At 41.6% G+C, this 14,484-nt stretch overlaps 1 protein-coding gene across 1 annotated transcript in view; it reads left to right on the forward strand.

Annotated features, from left to right (window-relative positions):
- Positions 1-14,484, forward strand: part of NEK7 (NIMA related kinase 7) — a 1,336,142-nt gene that overhangs the window by 774,279 nt on the left and 547,379 nt on the right. Inside the window, exon 7 of the mRNA XM_044080252.1 lies at positions 2,508-2,612. Coding sequence (XP_043936187.1) covers positions 2,508-2,612 — 105 coding nt within the window. The remainder of the gene's footprint in view (positions 1-2,507; positions 2,613-14,484) is intronic.

Raw genomic sequence — 14,484 nt, forward strand, 5'->3', positions numbered from 1 at the left:
GATCATGCTTTGCACAGACCATTCTCAAGGGGCTCCTGAACTCTTCCTGTTCCACCGCCCAAATGTTCTAAGCTAGGGTAGTCTACCTATATAGCTAAGACTACTGCAGCAGTGATCATTCTGATGAACAGAGTACAGTTGTATAAGTGAACTTACCATAACAAAATATGCTGGAATGATCTTTGCTGCAGTAGCTCTTCCTCCCTCCACCCCCCTTGTTTTTTGCTGTGTTTTTTTATGTCCAGGTGTAGACATTCTTTTTCTTAGCATTGCCCTTTCAGAGCAACGCCTCCATCTCTCTGTCGTCAGGAAAGTTCTGAAGGGCTTGGCACCCACACTTGTCTTTTAGTCAGCCCAGCTCAAACTGCCTGACAGTTTGGGTGTGTGGAAGGTGCCCTGAAGCCATGGAAGCTGGCTGTGTGTTATATCCTTGGCAGAATATAACCCATATAGCTAAGGCTACTGCAGCAGTGATTATTTGAACATCTACTGTTATGATAAGTTTACTTACAGAACTGTACTTTAATAGCCTTGAAGAAAGTCCATGGTATGCCAGGTCTTATTTTATGAATTATTTGACCATTGTTTATCTTAAGATGTAAAGCAATTCGTTAAAAAAAAAAGAAACGCTCATTAATGAGTAATGTGTATGTGTATTGACAACTTTTTCTTTAAGGCATTTAGCTCTTTGGCCAGTCGTTAAGTTATTCTTACTCAATACAGTGTGCCTAAATCAGAAGCCCAATTAGTTGCTGCCGTGGAAGTAAACATTGACTTCAACCAGTTATTGTTGATACTCTTCTCATAGATCAAGACAGAATGGGTGATATGACTGCACAGTTTGAGAATTATGCACCTCATTCTAGTGGCCATCCAAGCAGGTGCCCCTTCCCCCATCAGTAGTTTGAGATTTGTGAATTATGTAAATAAAGAGTTATGCAAAGATAGAGTACAGTGTCAGAAATGGCAGTCAATGTATATCTCCTCCCTTTGATTTACTGTAGTTAGAAATGTGCTGACCTTTTTGCAGAATTCTTTGCAATTGGGGGGGGGGAGCAGAACTGTAACTAGGGTGAGGTAAAGGTGGCATCTGCCCTAGAAAGATTGTTTGCAGGTATGACTGGTGCAAAAGTGCAGTACCACCACTGATTTAGAAAGATGCAAGGATATCACAGCTTTGTAAGTGACTGCCCCTACTGCATATGGGATCACGACTGAAGCTGTAAGTGTATGGTGGTAACTGTAGCAAGCTTCTTCTTACATGTGACGCAAGTAACAAATAGCTTGATAGTATTACAGTGGAGCTGTTTTTCTTGTACTCAACTTAGAAGACCTTTTTTATTTCCCTTTTCTTATTTGTTCCTCATCTTTAAGTGTAGAGTGGCACTAGTTTAGACTACTGTGCAGGGTGCCTTATAATTTAGTTACAGTTCTGGCAGGGGACTCAGTCTGACCGTCGTGAAGATTGTACTAGGCAGAACACACCACTTGTATATTGTGTGGTTATTGATTTGGAGCAGTGGGGATTTTGTGATTGGGCTATTCACTGTGGTCTGGAATCGTACTAGTTACACTGTATTTATCTTGCAGGACCCATTGTTACTGTTGAGTACTGCTTACAGTGTACTACATAGCCTTATGTTGGGAATAGCTCATTAAGAATTACATGCTGTATCCCCTTACATCACCCTTATTTTCTGACCCGTTTTTGACACCTTTTTTCAGTACGTTTTGTAATAGTGTGTTCTGCTGGTGATGAGTTTGATTAGTGGTCTTGAATAGGAAGAATGTCCAGGTGGGTAGATAACAAGTGGTTTTCAGCTGCCTCCTGCATTCTCTGGGGAAGACATTGTTGGTATTACTGCTACAGTGCTAACCTGAGGTGGATGCTAAAGGAACAGAAACATTGGACCCATTATGTGCAGATGCAGGCTTATCTAAAGCCCCATCACATTGTAGAGCAAATGGTTGGTGCTCCCACTGTTAAAGCCCTCCTTTATAGGTCTGATGCGTAACTGAAAATCTCTTGTCAGCATTATGCTTAGCTTGTGTCAACTGAGAGAACAACTTTATCGCTGTATGGCATCAGATACGAATGCAGGTGACAGTGGGAGTGTGGACTTTTTGCCATAGAAAAAGCTTGGGATGCACTGTCCAGGTTTGTTGTTGTATTTAAAATTCTGCTTTACCTTTGCAGGTAAGAGAACTTGTAGAATGCCATCTGCTTCATATTGACATGTCGCAGAGTTGGAACAGTTTCTGATAATGAGCTTGAAGGTCTGCTATTTCTTTAGCTAGAATATTGTCATTTGTAGAAATTACTATAGTGGCACAGTAGAAAATTTTGTAGACTTTAAAAGCATGAAACAGATGTTTTTGTTTAGAACTTATAGTGTAAAAATGGCCTTTGTTTCATACCCACAAAGTGGCCTGTACTGTCTGGTTAGATACAAACTTTGTTTTTCTGTTTTGTCAATTATTATCAACATTTTTGTTCTGTTTTGCAGATATAAAGCCTGCTAATGTGTTCATTACAGCAACTGGAGTAGTAAAGCTTGGAGACCTAGGACTAGGCCGATTTTTCAGTTCTAAAATAGCCGCTCATTCTTTAGGTAAGGATTTTTTTAGTTTTTCATCTTTGCTAATTGGGTTGCTGGGCTGATCAAGGGATCCTTTTCAGCCACAACCTGAGGAATTTGGTAAAACATGTTACACAGTACATACATTATGCTAACAATGTAGTATTCCATGCAGAGTAATTGTAATGCATTAGTTACATACATAAATGATTAAAATGACTGATAGTGGGGTAATTGTTTGCAAGACTTATTACAGAAGATATTATATGGACTGGATAATTACATGATTTGAGTGAACTGATTTGTACTTCTACTTTTATCCATTGTTTTGAAAAGCTTGTGTTTTTTAAGCTTCTTTTTTGAACACCTTTTACCATTTACACACCTTATGCATTACAAGTTTTCTCTCTTTATATCAACTCTTTCAGTCTAACATTACATTAATCAGTCAGTTCCTGCATTATATGCCTCACTCCTCCTCCTGAACATTATTCTGCATGTATTGTTCCCACAAATTCAATTTATTTTCTTGTAGTTTACTCCTTCCCTCTTCTAAAGATCCATCTTCCAGTTCTTCTATCTCTTTTACAATATTCAGTACTCAAAATACAGCTGGTTTCAATTTTTTATTTCCATTTTCTAGTTATTGTTTTTTTTTTGGCAGACAACAGAATTAAACTTAAGGCCTTACTATGTCTCAGCAATTCGGATCCTGTGTCCCACCTGAAAAGAATAATTTCTTTAATTAAATCTATTTGCTCCCCAAGTAATTCTCAGAGTACTCTGTAAGGAATTATTTAAATCTCTCTACACTGCCAAAAAATTTTCCATTTACCTCTTTCTTCCCCATCACACCTCAACATTTACTGTCTGCTGGAGGAAAAAAATCTTGGAAATCTGCTTTGGGTATAAAAACACATATGCAAATGCTTCCAAGCAAAAAACATAAGTCTTCTGGACTTTGTTGCATACTTGGGAGCTATGCATATGTCCTCCTAATGTTCGCTTTTAATTTTTTTTTCAGTGTCTATTTCCAGTCGTTTTATACTTCCTCTGATTGATTCTTATAGTTATCATGCAGTATTTTATATGCCCTACTAATTATTAATCATCTCATTTGTAACTGGAGCTTCTGTTCTGTATTCAACTAAAAACTCTACCAAAGCAGATAGTTCGCTTGAAACTCCCCTGTCCCTTTCTGTTTGCCTATACTCTGATGTCAGTTCCTAATAGGGAAGGCAGTCTCTTACCTACAGTCCAGACTTCTTCCCGGCCTCATCCCTCTGTATTAGCTTTTTCTCTGTACTTATTTCCAATACATGGTTCCTTTGCCAATTTTTCCCCGGTAAATTCCAGAACCCTCTTGCCTATTTTCTGTATCCCTACTTGCAGTCATCACTATTGGCAAAATTTCCTCGCCCCATGTTGGCTTAGTTTTTAAGAATACTTTTTGCAGCTTTGTGAATATAATACTCTTTAGGGTGACTATTATTCTGGATAAGGATCTGCATCCAATATTCCACTCTCTCCTTATTTCTAAACCCCCTCCACTTTCTTCATCACCATCCCTTTCCACTTTGAATTATAGCCTTCTGCTTGTGTTATTTGTATGAGTCTTAACTGAGGAGCTCTAAACTATTCCTTCAAATCTGGTAATCCTAAACACCTTGTTCTACTGGGAGGATCAGCTTATCCTGCATAACTCTTGCCCTTTTTCCCTTCCAGATGAATTCCTTTGGTTCTTTATTAATTATTGTCCACAACTTTTCTTCTGGATGAAAGAAACATGCCTGATCTGTAAATAAAACTAAAGTCACAAAAAACATTTTTACTGCATGTATCTTGCTATCCGTAACCATAAACAAGATCTTCCAGTTTTTTAGTTTTTTTTTATTACCTTTTATTTATTGTTTAATCTCTTCCCACATATTTTTAGCTGTAATAACAGTTTTTTAACCATACTCCTAAATGCTTTACCTTATCATGCCCCCATAAATATGGTATTTGCTGTACCAAGTTATGAGTGAGTTCATAATTTACAGCTGTAGCCTTTCTTTTGAAACTGTCTCAAAATATTCTGCTACACTGAAATGTCCTTTTCTGGAGTTATCAAATACAAACTAGTATCCTCTGTAAATAGAACCAACTTTTCTTGATTACCACACCAGTTATATTCTTGAATTTCTGAGTTCCGTATTTTCTTTGCCAGTGATCTAAATGTGAAGAAAATGTTTAACAAAGTGGAAATGGGATACCCCTGCCTCGTTCCTCTGTTCAAACACAAGTTATAGGAGGAGAACCCTCCCACTTTAATTCTTGCCTCTGATCCTTCATTTATCCTCCCAAATGAACATTATCATTGTATAAGGGAATACAAATACTTCAATTGCCCTATTCATAAAATTCAAGCTTACTCTGTCAGATGCTTTCTGTAAACCAAGACCTACCAGCAAAGGTGGAAATTTCTTGCATTCTGCTTCCCTCTGGATCATCTTGATTCTATTAGTGTTTTGAAATGTTTGCATTCCTTCCACAAAACCACATTGATCCATATCTGTTAATTTTGGCATGCATTTCTTGTAGTGAATATATAAACCCTTTGTAATCATGGTTTAAAATGAGTCTGTATGAGGCTGGGTATGACAGGTCTTAACACTCTTTGAGTAATACAGCCACCACAGCATTCTTCCAAGATGCCACTGCTTCCGATCCTTTTAAAATATTACAAAACAAAACATTCCATATCTTTATCACGTTCTTCTCTCCTAACTTTCAAACTTCCACAGGAATACCATTTATTCCTGGAGACTTTCCTGCAGATTGATTATACATCCCTATTTTATCTCATCACCTCCTATTTTGACTATTATTTAAGCCTCATCTTCCTTGTGATGTAGGCATGATTAAGTCTTCCATAAATATACCATTTGTGCTCTTTCTTGGTTTTCACATTCCTCCACTTTATGTAAATTTCCATAAAATTTCTGAAATGTCTGTAATACCTCTAAATGATCTCTGGTCATTGTTTGTCAAAGGCTCCCTAAGTTTGGCAACCACCCTATTTTCTGTTGCCTGTGTCACTGCGTTAAAACATTTTTGTGCTCTGATGTTCTTAAAAATAGTTGCATAACAGCAGTCTTTCTAAACTCATGCATATTATCCAAATACTCTCTTATCTGCAGTTGCTCCTCTTCTTGTTCTGTGAGTTTCCACTTATTCTGCAGTATTTTGACCTTTGTCATCCCCTCTAAATTATTCTCATTACTTCTTAACCATATCTCTTTCTCTCCTAATTCTCCCCTGTTTTAAACTCCATTTTCATTTTACCCCACTCACTGGCTAAACCTTCTGAAGAAATGTCTGTTTTCCTTAGTAACTCTCTTTTGTTATATATTCCCTTCTAGGTCCCCCAATATGTCCTTACTTTTGCAAATCAAGTTCCAGTCCCCACCTGAAGTAATATTCCCTGCTGAAAGCTGATTATTTGTTCCAAATTTCCTTATGCTCCATAACAGCATTTTGGTGGAATATGAATGCATGGCAGCATAATACGCCTCTTGTGCTAATACCCCTTACTACTACATATCTACCATTATTCTCTGTCTCTTTTTTCCCTCTTTTATCACCATTGGAGCCCCTGCAGTAATCCATATTTACTCCCCTTTGATTTGTCCCTGCTATTCTGCTGAATATCCATCCTGAAATCCTCTTTCTTAGGTTCATAAGTTCATAGTAAGTACAAGTCTAGCTGCCCTTGCAGGCCATTTTAAACCTAGCCTGCTTCCCTTTTTGTGCTCGAAATAACCTGTCCTATTTGGGTATTAACATCCCATGATGGATACTTGTATATTACCGCTAATAAAAATAACTGGGATCATGCCATAGATAACGTGAGCAGACCCATTCATGGGATAAAACATTTAGGAGCTGCATCTCTCCATTAGTAGTACTGCGGGCAGTCCTGGAGGAAATGTTTCCATTTCCCATTCATAGATCTAAGTTGTGCTTGAAAACAGACAGGGATGAACTTTGTTTTCTGTGGATTGGGAGTCTGTTCCATAGCAGCAGTATTGTCTGTGAAATATGCCTGTCCACCCAAACCATTCTGTTGATGTTGCTCAAGAGGTTTAGATCCCTAGACCAAGTATTTCTGATGTAGTTTGACCTGCTGATGTGCATTAAATCCATCAGTAATGTGTTGGAGTTTGCTTTGTATGCCAGACACAGGTCACCTTTTAGCATTTCTGTAGGATACAGAGAACCAGTTCCTCCTCCAAATCCGCAAACCAAAACTACCTGCAGGCCAATTACTTTCCTCTTGGGCAATAGCAAAAACTTGGAACAGCCTTCCTCTAGCCATTCACACCATTCATAGCACTGGTTCTTTCAAAACAGCTGTCAGAAGCCACCTCCAATCCAGCTGGGTCTGTAACTGTACTAAGCCTCCACCCTCCATAACCTAGCTCTCAAATACCCTCCCTTCATTCCACATCTCCTCTGCCCTTTCCTCAGTAACTTTTTACACTCCTGTTGTTCTATACCTCATCCTCATCTATCTTACTAGTGCTTTGCCCTTTCTAAAATTACTACATCAGTTTCTCTATTACTTTTTTCGGCTTTTTTTTTTAACCACTACTTTTTCATGTAACTTGCCTTCGTCCTCCTTTCACTCAGCCCTTCACCTTTACCTTTTGCAATAGCAATTCCCATCATCCAGCACACTGAATCTTCTCACACTTCTCTTCTCCTACTCTCTACTCCTTTAGTTTAGCTGCTAGAAAACTCATAATATCATTTTAATTCAAACCTCTCAAGCTTGTACTTGGTATAAAGCAGCCCTTTCTGCTTAGACACACTAGCTAAGTTCTTCATGCAATTTAACCCATACTGCTATATTTACCTTGTATTAGATTATGCTGCTCTCTTGTTCCTTTAAATGTTCTACCTTGTAAAAGCTTATTTTTTAGCAATGTATACGTTTTCTGTGGTACTTTTCTAAGTAATAGGTTATAGCATTTTGTTTGTTTTTTTTCTTTGAATGTTTAACCTTGTAAAAATGCTTATCTTTTATGCTTTGTATATGTTTTCTTTGGAGCTTTTCTCCTTGGGCCCCCACTGAAAATGGGCTCTTTTTTGGCCAGTGGACTATCCTGTTAAACAAATGTCAATAAATAAATAGTGACAGGGCTTTGAGTCAGTCCATATAGAACATGTTGTTTAGGACTTGTATTCTTTGAATATCTCTGTGAGCATTCTAGTTGTTGCATGTGTCTTGACAGTTACATGCCAAAGGGGACATTATATTCAATGAGTGGCCCAATAAGGGCTGAGTAAAGGGGACAATGACAGTCCTAGATCTAGATACAATCCCTTTGTTTATAAACTGTGCAATATAGAAGGACTCAATTACAACAATAGACACATTAGTCAAAAGTTAGGTCACTATCCAAATAAGTTCCCAAATCATGAACAAACTGAGTCAGCTGTTAGAAGTGTATTGGCAATGTGTTAGATCCCTGGAAAAGATGACTTCTCAAAAGATACAATAATGCATTTTTTGATATTTAGTTTCAGACCATGATTTTGGCACCAGTTATTTGAGATAAACCTTCATGTATGGAACTTTAGTATTGCCTTTTATTTCTGAAAAGTAGGTGCCAAACAGGAAAGGTCCCATCACAGATCACTGGGAGACTCCACTGGTCTTTGTGTGAAGGATTATCTGCATCCTGCCTGTGAGCCAATTGACAGTGAAGTGCCTGTGATGACTGATTGGTTTGAGCAGGGGAGAGAAGGGGAAACCTGGATTTAAGGCTATCTGTAGTCTCCACCAAAAAAATCTTGTCTGATAAATCCCAGTACTAGGATCTGAAAAGTTGAGGAGTGTTAATGCTAGGACCAGAGAGATTTTAGATGACCACTGTATCTTTCTCATGTGGAATTTTACCTGGGATAACATGAGCTTCATAGATGCCATGAGACCCCAAATCCTGAGATACTCTCTTGCAGTGACCGGAGTCTGAGTGGAAAACTTTAGAAATTGATCTAGCTAAAGATCTATTCTTCCCTGTGGAAGAACAGCTTTTTGAACTTAGGTGTCTAGTTTTCATCTCAGGAACACAGTCCTATTTGATGGCTGTCAGGAAAGACTTTAGAATGTTTTCTTGGAATCCCAGCTTGTGCAAGAGATCTCTCAGCCAAGAGAAAGACTCCTGACATTTTGAAAATGGCTCTGCAAAGATTAGCAAGGTGTAACTGGAGCTAGACACTTTGTGAACACTCCTGGTGGACATGATAGTTCAAAGGGTAAGGCAGCAAACTGATAATGTGATCCAGCCACTCAAAACCATTAAAAATGCCTGAAGTCTGGATATATAGGGATGTGATGATAAGCATCTTTTAAGTTTAGTGTTACCAGGAAACTTGAAAGAGGAAGAGGAGGTGATAGGTTGTGAAGTGACTTCATTTTGAATTTGAGCACTATCACAAACAGACTTAGGAAAAAGAGCCAGAACTGGTCTCTAAGCATTTTCTTTCTTTGGCACATGAACATCCTTGAATAAACTCCCTTCCCCACCTAGGAAGGAGGAACTGGTTCTCTCTTCTTGAGACAGCATGTGATGAAGAACAGGTGGAAACAAAAGGGTCTTATCTGACAGATGAGGCATTACCCCTTGGAAAGGATGAATTGCCTCCTACTGCCATCTGTAATTATGTTGAATAACTTTCATAACCCATTTGTCTGAAATGGTTTACTATCAAAATCTCACACCTGACATGTACGAGTGTTCATGTTTCCGATCTGAAATGTCCGAAATCAAGTATACGAGCATGCACATAACCAAACAAGGTATTTAAGGAAAGTTGACAACTCAGGAATGTCGACTTTACCGAAATACCACACTTCCGCTCATGAGCTATTAATGTTTTGCAGGGGACAAGTCCCACTGCACCCCCCATGTGGGGGGCTGCGCCCTCTACAGCCCCTGCTACTTGTATATACAAACTCCAAGATCACATTGCAATGAGGGAAAGGGTACATTTCCCGATCCCCACTATAGTGTGATCTGCATTCAAAATGTTGAATCCATAACAGCGACTGTTGGTGTGCATTCACTGTTGTGACGTCAACATTTTTTTTCTCTTAGTTGAAATGCTGAATACATGCTTTCGGGATTATGCGTTCGCACATTGCATGTGCGAGATTTTGATAGTAATCCATCTGAAAAAATCTGTTGCCAAACAGAAAAATCGAGAATGTTCTTCGTGTTTCACTGTTGCAGTCATCACATTTGGGTTATCCCTGCCAGGGTAGCCCTTGGGTGGCCCGAATACCTGAGGCTTAGTATTTCTGGGTCAGTTGCTGTCACTTCAGGACTGACGTCAGGCCGTCAGTAGTATAAAGTAAGGCAGCCGACGCCATTGTATCAGTCTTTCTTGACGAGGAGCCCGAAGCAGAAGTGGTTCTCATGGCTACCTGAGTTTCATCTTCCGAATTGAAGCTGAAGTCTTCTAAAGCTAAGTATTCCGTTGGAGACCCTTTTTTCTTGCACTAACCAATATCAGAAAAAGTAAACAATTGTCTCCCTGTGGAAAGCAAATACCACACCGAGACTTTCGTTCTTACTGCGTCACTTGCTTAGACCCAGACCACGACTTCCCTCACTATCGCTTTTGTGCTTTAACGCCAGAACTATGCATTGTTGCGCCCTTATTGTAGCTAGATAGTTTCACTTACAGTCCTCGAATTCTGATATGGCTTCGGTAAGCCATCCGACAGCAATCTTCCGAAAAAACGTAACGATAAAGACAGAGACAGACCGCACAGGTTCAAACTTACCTACGACGCTTCCGTAAAGTTAGTCGTCAGTTCTCTGGTCCTCAGTGAGGTGCTTTCTCAGCCCCTGATGCCCGCTTCTGTGGATTCACAGGCCGCTACCGAGACCCTTTCGGACTCAGGTATGCCGCAGAACTCTTCTTCGACTAAGGATCCTGTGGTTGTTTCTCCCATGAATGTGTCCAGAGCAGCTGAGCAGGCACCAGCTTCCGAGGAAGTACTTCCCACTACCGATTCTCTACACAAACCGACAACTTCTTTCACATCTACCATTCTTTCTAAAACTACCAAGTTTCTGAGGCCCATGGTACGAACCACACCCAAGAAACACATGACCCAATCTCAGGCACCTGCTTCCTTGCCTCAGTCTCAAATGCTTAAAATGGCAGAAGACCTTATCATGCCGATCAGGGGAAGCCAAGCTACCCCTTCCAAAAGGAAAAGAGATCTATCCCCAGTAGTTTTGTCTGAACAGGAGTCTGATGACTCTGATGCATCTGAATATGAAGACATGCAACCCCTCTCTGCTGATGAGGATTCTGATATAGAGGATTCCATTCCTTCGGCCTCTCCACCCAAGGACTTTTCCTTTGGGGAAACCCTTCATACCATAAGGGAGCATTTCCAATGGGAATTTCTGGACTACCCTCAGTCTAAAAAGAGACTCCGAGAATTCTTAGATCTTCCACAGCACAGACCCCTGGCCATTCCCCCAGTCCAGGATGTTGTGGACGATGTTTTCCTGGAATCCAGTTTGACTGTTGACATCCTCCCTCCTGCACCCAGAAAATCTGTATTACAAAGTCGCTGACTCACACAAATTTATTTTCAAAAACTCTACTGCTGATCCTGAGGTAATTTGTCTAGGGCCTAAAGGAATTAAGGCAACCTCTGCTAAGAATCCCACCCCCTCAGATAGGGATTTCCGAGCACTAGACAGATGGGGTAAAAATGTTTACATCTCTGCTACTCTTGCTGTCAGAGCACTAAATTGCCAGTTTCATACATATGCTAAAATGTCAGCAACATACCATGGAGCTGCTCAAACAAAATCTGTCTTCCTTTATTGCATGTGCAGAATCTAAAGAGTTATAAGAGTTAATGCATTCTGCAAGTCAAGTGACTAAGCACACCTTACCTTGTGGTTTTGATGCCCTAGAAGCTTCTTGCAGGACAGCAGTCACCGGTTCTGTCCTTAGAAGGCATGCATGACTTAAGGAACAGCCCTTACCAGACCACGTCAAATCTAAATTATTGGATGCACCCTTGAACAAGGATAACTTATTTGACACTAAGGCAGAGGAGGTCTTAAAAAAGATGGAAGAGAAAGCTAAATCTCTGCAGACAGTTAAGGATTTCCTACAGGTCCAGCCACCCAAGTTCAGCAGACATTGCCCTTCCAAGGTCCTTTCCTGCTCCCACCAGGTCAATTCAGCCCAGACCCCAGGGAAGCAGACCCGCCAGACAGCAGCCACAGGGAATGCAGAGACCAAAACAGTGGAATTCCTCCACTTCAAATCCAGGGAGTTCTAAGGCACCCCCTCATGGTAAGAACTCACAATGTCTCTCCTCCCCACCCCCTCCCTCTGCCCACCTACACTTACCCCTAGGAGGAAAACTCTCCTTTCATGCAAGCACCTGAGCCACCATTACCAACGACCACTGGGTCCTCAACATAGTGTTCCAGGGATACAAATTTTCTTTCCACACACTTCCAACCCCAAAGGGGTTCCCAGATTTACCTCTAAACCAGTGGGCAGAGGCAAAAAAGCAAGTCCTTTCCCTGATCTCCCTGAAGACAGTAGAGCACATTCCTGCAGAACAGATGGGTCAAGGTGTCTACTCCAGACTATTTCTGGTAGCCTGAAAAGAGGGCACCTGGCGCCCCATACTAGATCTATCCCTTTTAAACACCTTCCTGGTGATACCAAAATTCAAAATGCTCACCTACCAGCAACTGCTACCCGTGCTCTCCAAGGATGCTTGGCTAGCCACCCTAGACCTAAAAGAGGCCTACCTCCACATTCCTATCAGGGAATTATGCAGGAAACGTCTACGTTTCAGGGCAGGATCTCTGCACTTCCCTTTGACTTATCTACTGCTCCCAGAGTTTTCACAAAATGTCTGGCTCCCGCCATTGCCTTCTGCAAACAAAGGAATATCCAAATTTACCCATACTTAGACGACTGCCTAATTCAGGCAGACAGTCAGGAAAAGCTGCTGAAGCACCTGGCCTTTGTAAAGTCCATATGGACCTCCCTAGGGTACACTATCAACGGTAAGAAATCCAAACTAGTATCCACTCAAAGGATTATATTTCTGGGAGCAAGCCTGGGCACAGCATCCCAGATATGGCATTCCTTACACCAGAAAAGCAAACCTACAGGACAGCCTACTTTTCTCAACTAGCCACCAGACCCCAGTTAACTGCAAGGAAAATCCTTCAAGCTCTGGGATTCATGGCATCTTGCATTCTAATCATTCCATATGCCAGACTGCATATGAAGAAACTTCAGTGGTACCTAAAAAGCCTTTGGTGTCAACACTCTCAAGAGCTGGAAACTCTAATACCAATGATTCCTTGCCTAAGGAAAGATTTTCTTTGGTGGGCAGCAGCATGCTCCCACAACAAGGGACTACTTTTCTCACCACCCCCCACCACCCAGACCTTCACCACAGATGCATCAGACTATGCCTGGGGTGCACACCTGGATGGCAGCTGTGTACAGGGCCAATGGAGCCCACAGCAAATCCATCTGCACATCAGCCAAAAAGAGATGCTAGCTGTCCAGCATACATTGACAGCTTTCAGGCCCTTTCTCTACCCAGGGGCTCTCCTGATCAAAACAGACAAACACCACTGTGATGTATATTAACAAGCAGGGAGGAACTCACTCCTACCCTCTGTGCAGACTGGCCATGACCCTTTGGCACACAGCCTCTGCCATGCAACTCCACCTGTTAGCACAATTCATGCCAGTTTCTCTAAACTCCCTGGCAGACCACTTAAGCAGAAATCTTCTGGACCCACACGAGTGGCAGCTAGACAAAAGAACCTTCACCCTAATAACTCTGAAATGGGGCACCCCGAAGGTCGACCTCTTTGCCTCCCACATCAACCATCAGCTCAGCACATTCTGCACCAGGGAGCATCACTGCATGGCTTGGAAAGTGGATGCCCTGTCCTTCCCCTGCGCCAATCTATCGGTCTATGCATTTCCTCCACTACCTCTCATCACCAGGGTATTGCTCAAAGTAAGGGAGGAAAAACCAAGGACAATTTTTATTGCTCCAGACTGGCCTCGCCAACACTGGTACCCACTGCTGCACAGCTTGTCCCCACTGCCACCATGCCATCTCACTCAGACCCCAACCCTCCTGACCCAGAAGGAAGGAGAATTCATGCATTTACAGACCCTCAATCTGGCAGCCTGGCTTATTCCCTGACCACTGATCAATCTGCCAACCTCAGTAAATAGGTTCTAGATGTCATACGTGAGGCCAGACGCCCTAGCACTAGAAAGTCTTATGCTGACAAATGGAAAACGTTCTGCAACTGGATTCAGGCTAAGGGAGCCGATACTGCACAGCCCTCCCTACCTCTCATCCTGGATTACTTAGCTGACCCGCTACACAGTGGTCTGTCTCTTTTTCCTCTGTTAAAATTCATGCCGCTTCTATATCTGCTTATTTCCACACTGAACAGCCCCTTTTCTCACACCCTCTGATCAAACAATTCCTAAGAGTGGCTAGCAACTTGAGGCCACCCAGAAGAGCACCTATCCCGACTTGGGACCTTCATTTTGTGTTGGAAAAGCTCATCCTGCCCCCCTTTGAGCCAGTATCTTCAGCAGAGGTAAAATTTCTCTCCTGGAAGACAGCTTTTCTTCTGGCCATCACTTTAGCCAGAAGAGTCTCCGAGCTACAAGCACTCATGGCTGTGGAGCCCTTCATCATCTTCCATGCTGATAGGGTGTCCCTCAGGACTAACCCATACTTCATGCCCAAAGTGATGTCCAGTGTGGCTCTCAACCAATCCATTCATTTGCCCACCTTTTTCCCTAACCC

The sequence above is a fragment of the Protopterus annectens genome, chromosome 8.part0 (assembly GCF_019279795.1).
Source record: "Protopterus annectens isolate FY-2018-M chromosome 8.part0, PAN1.0, whole genome shotgun sequence".
NCBI lineage: Eukaryota > Metazoa > Chordata > Ceratodontiformes > Protopteridae > Protopterus > Protopterus annectens.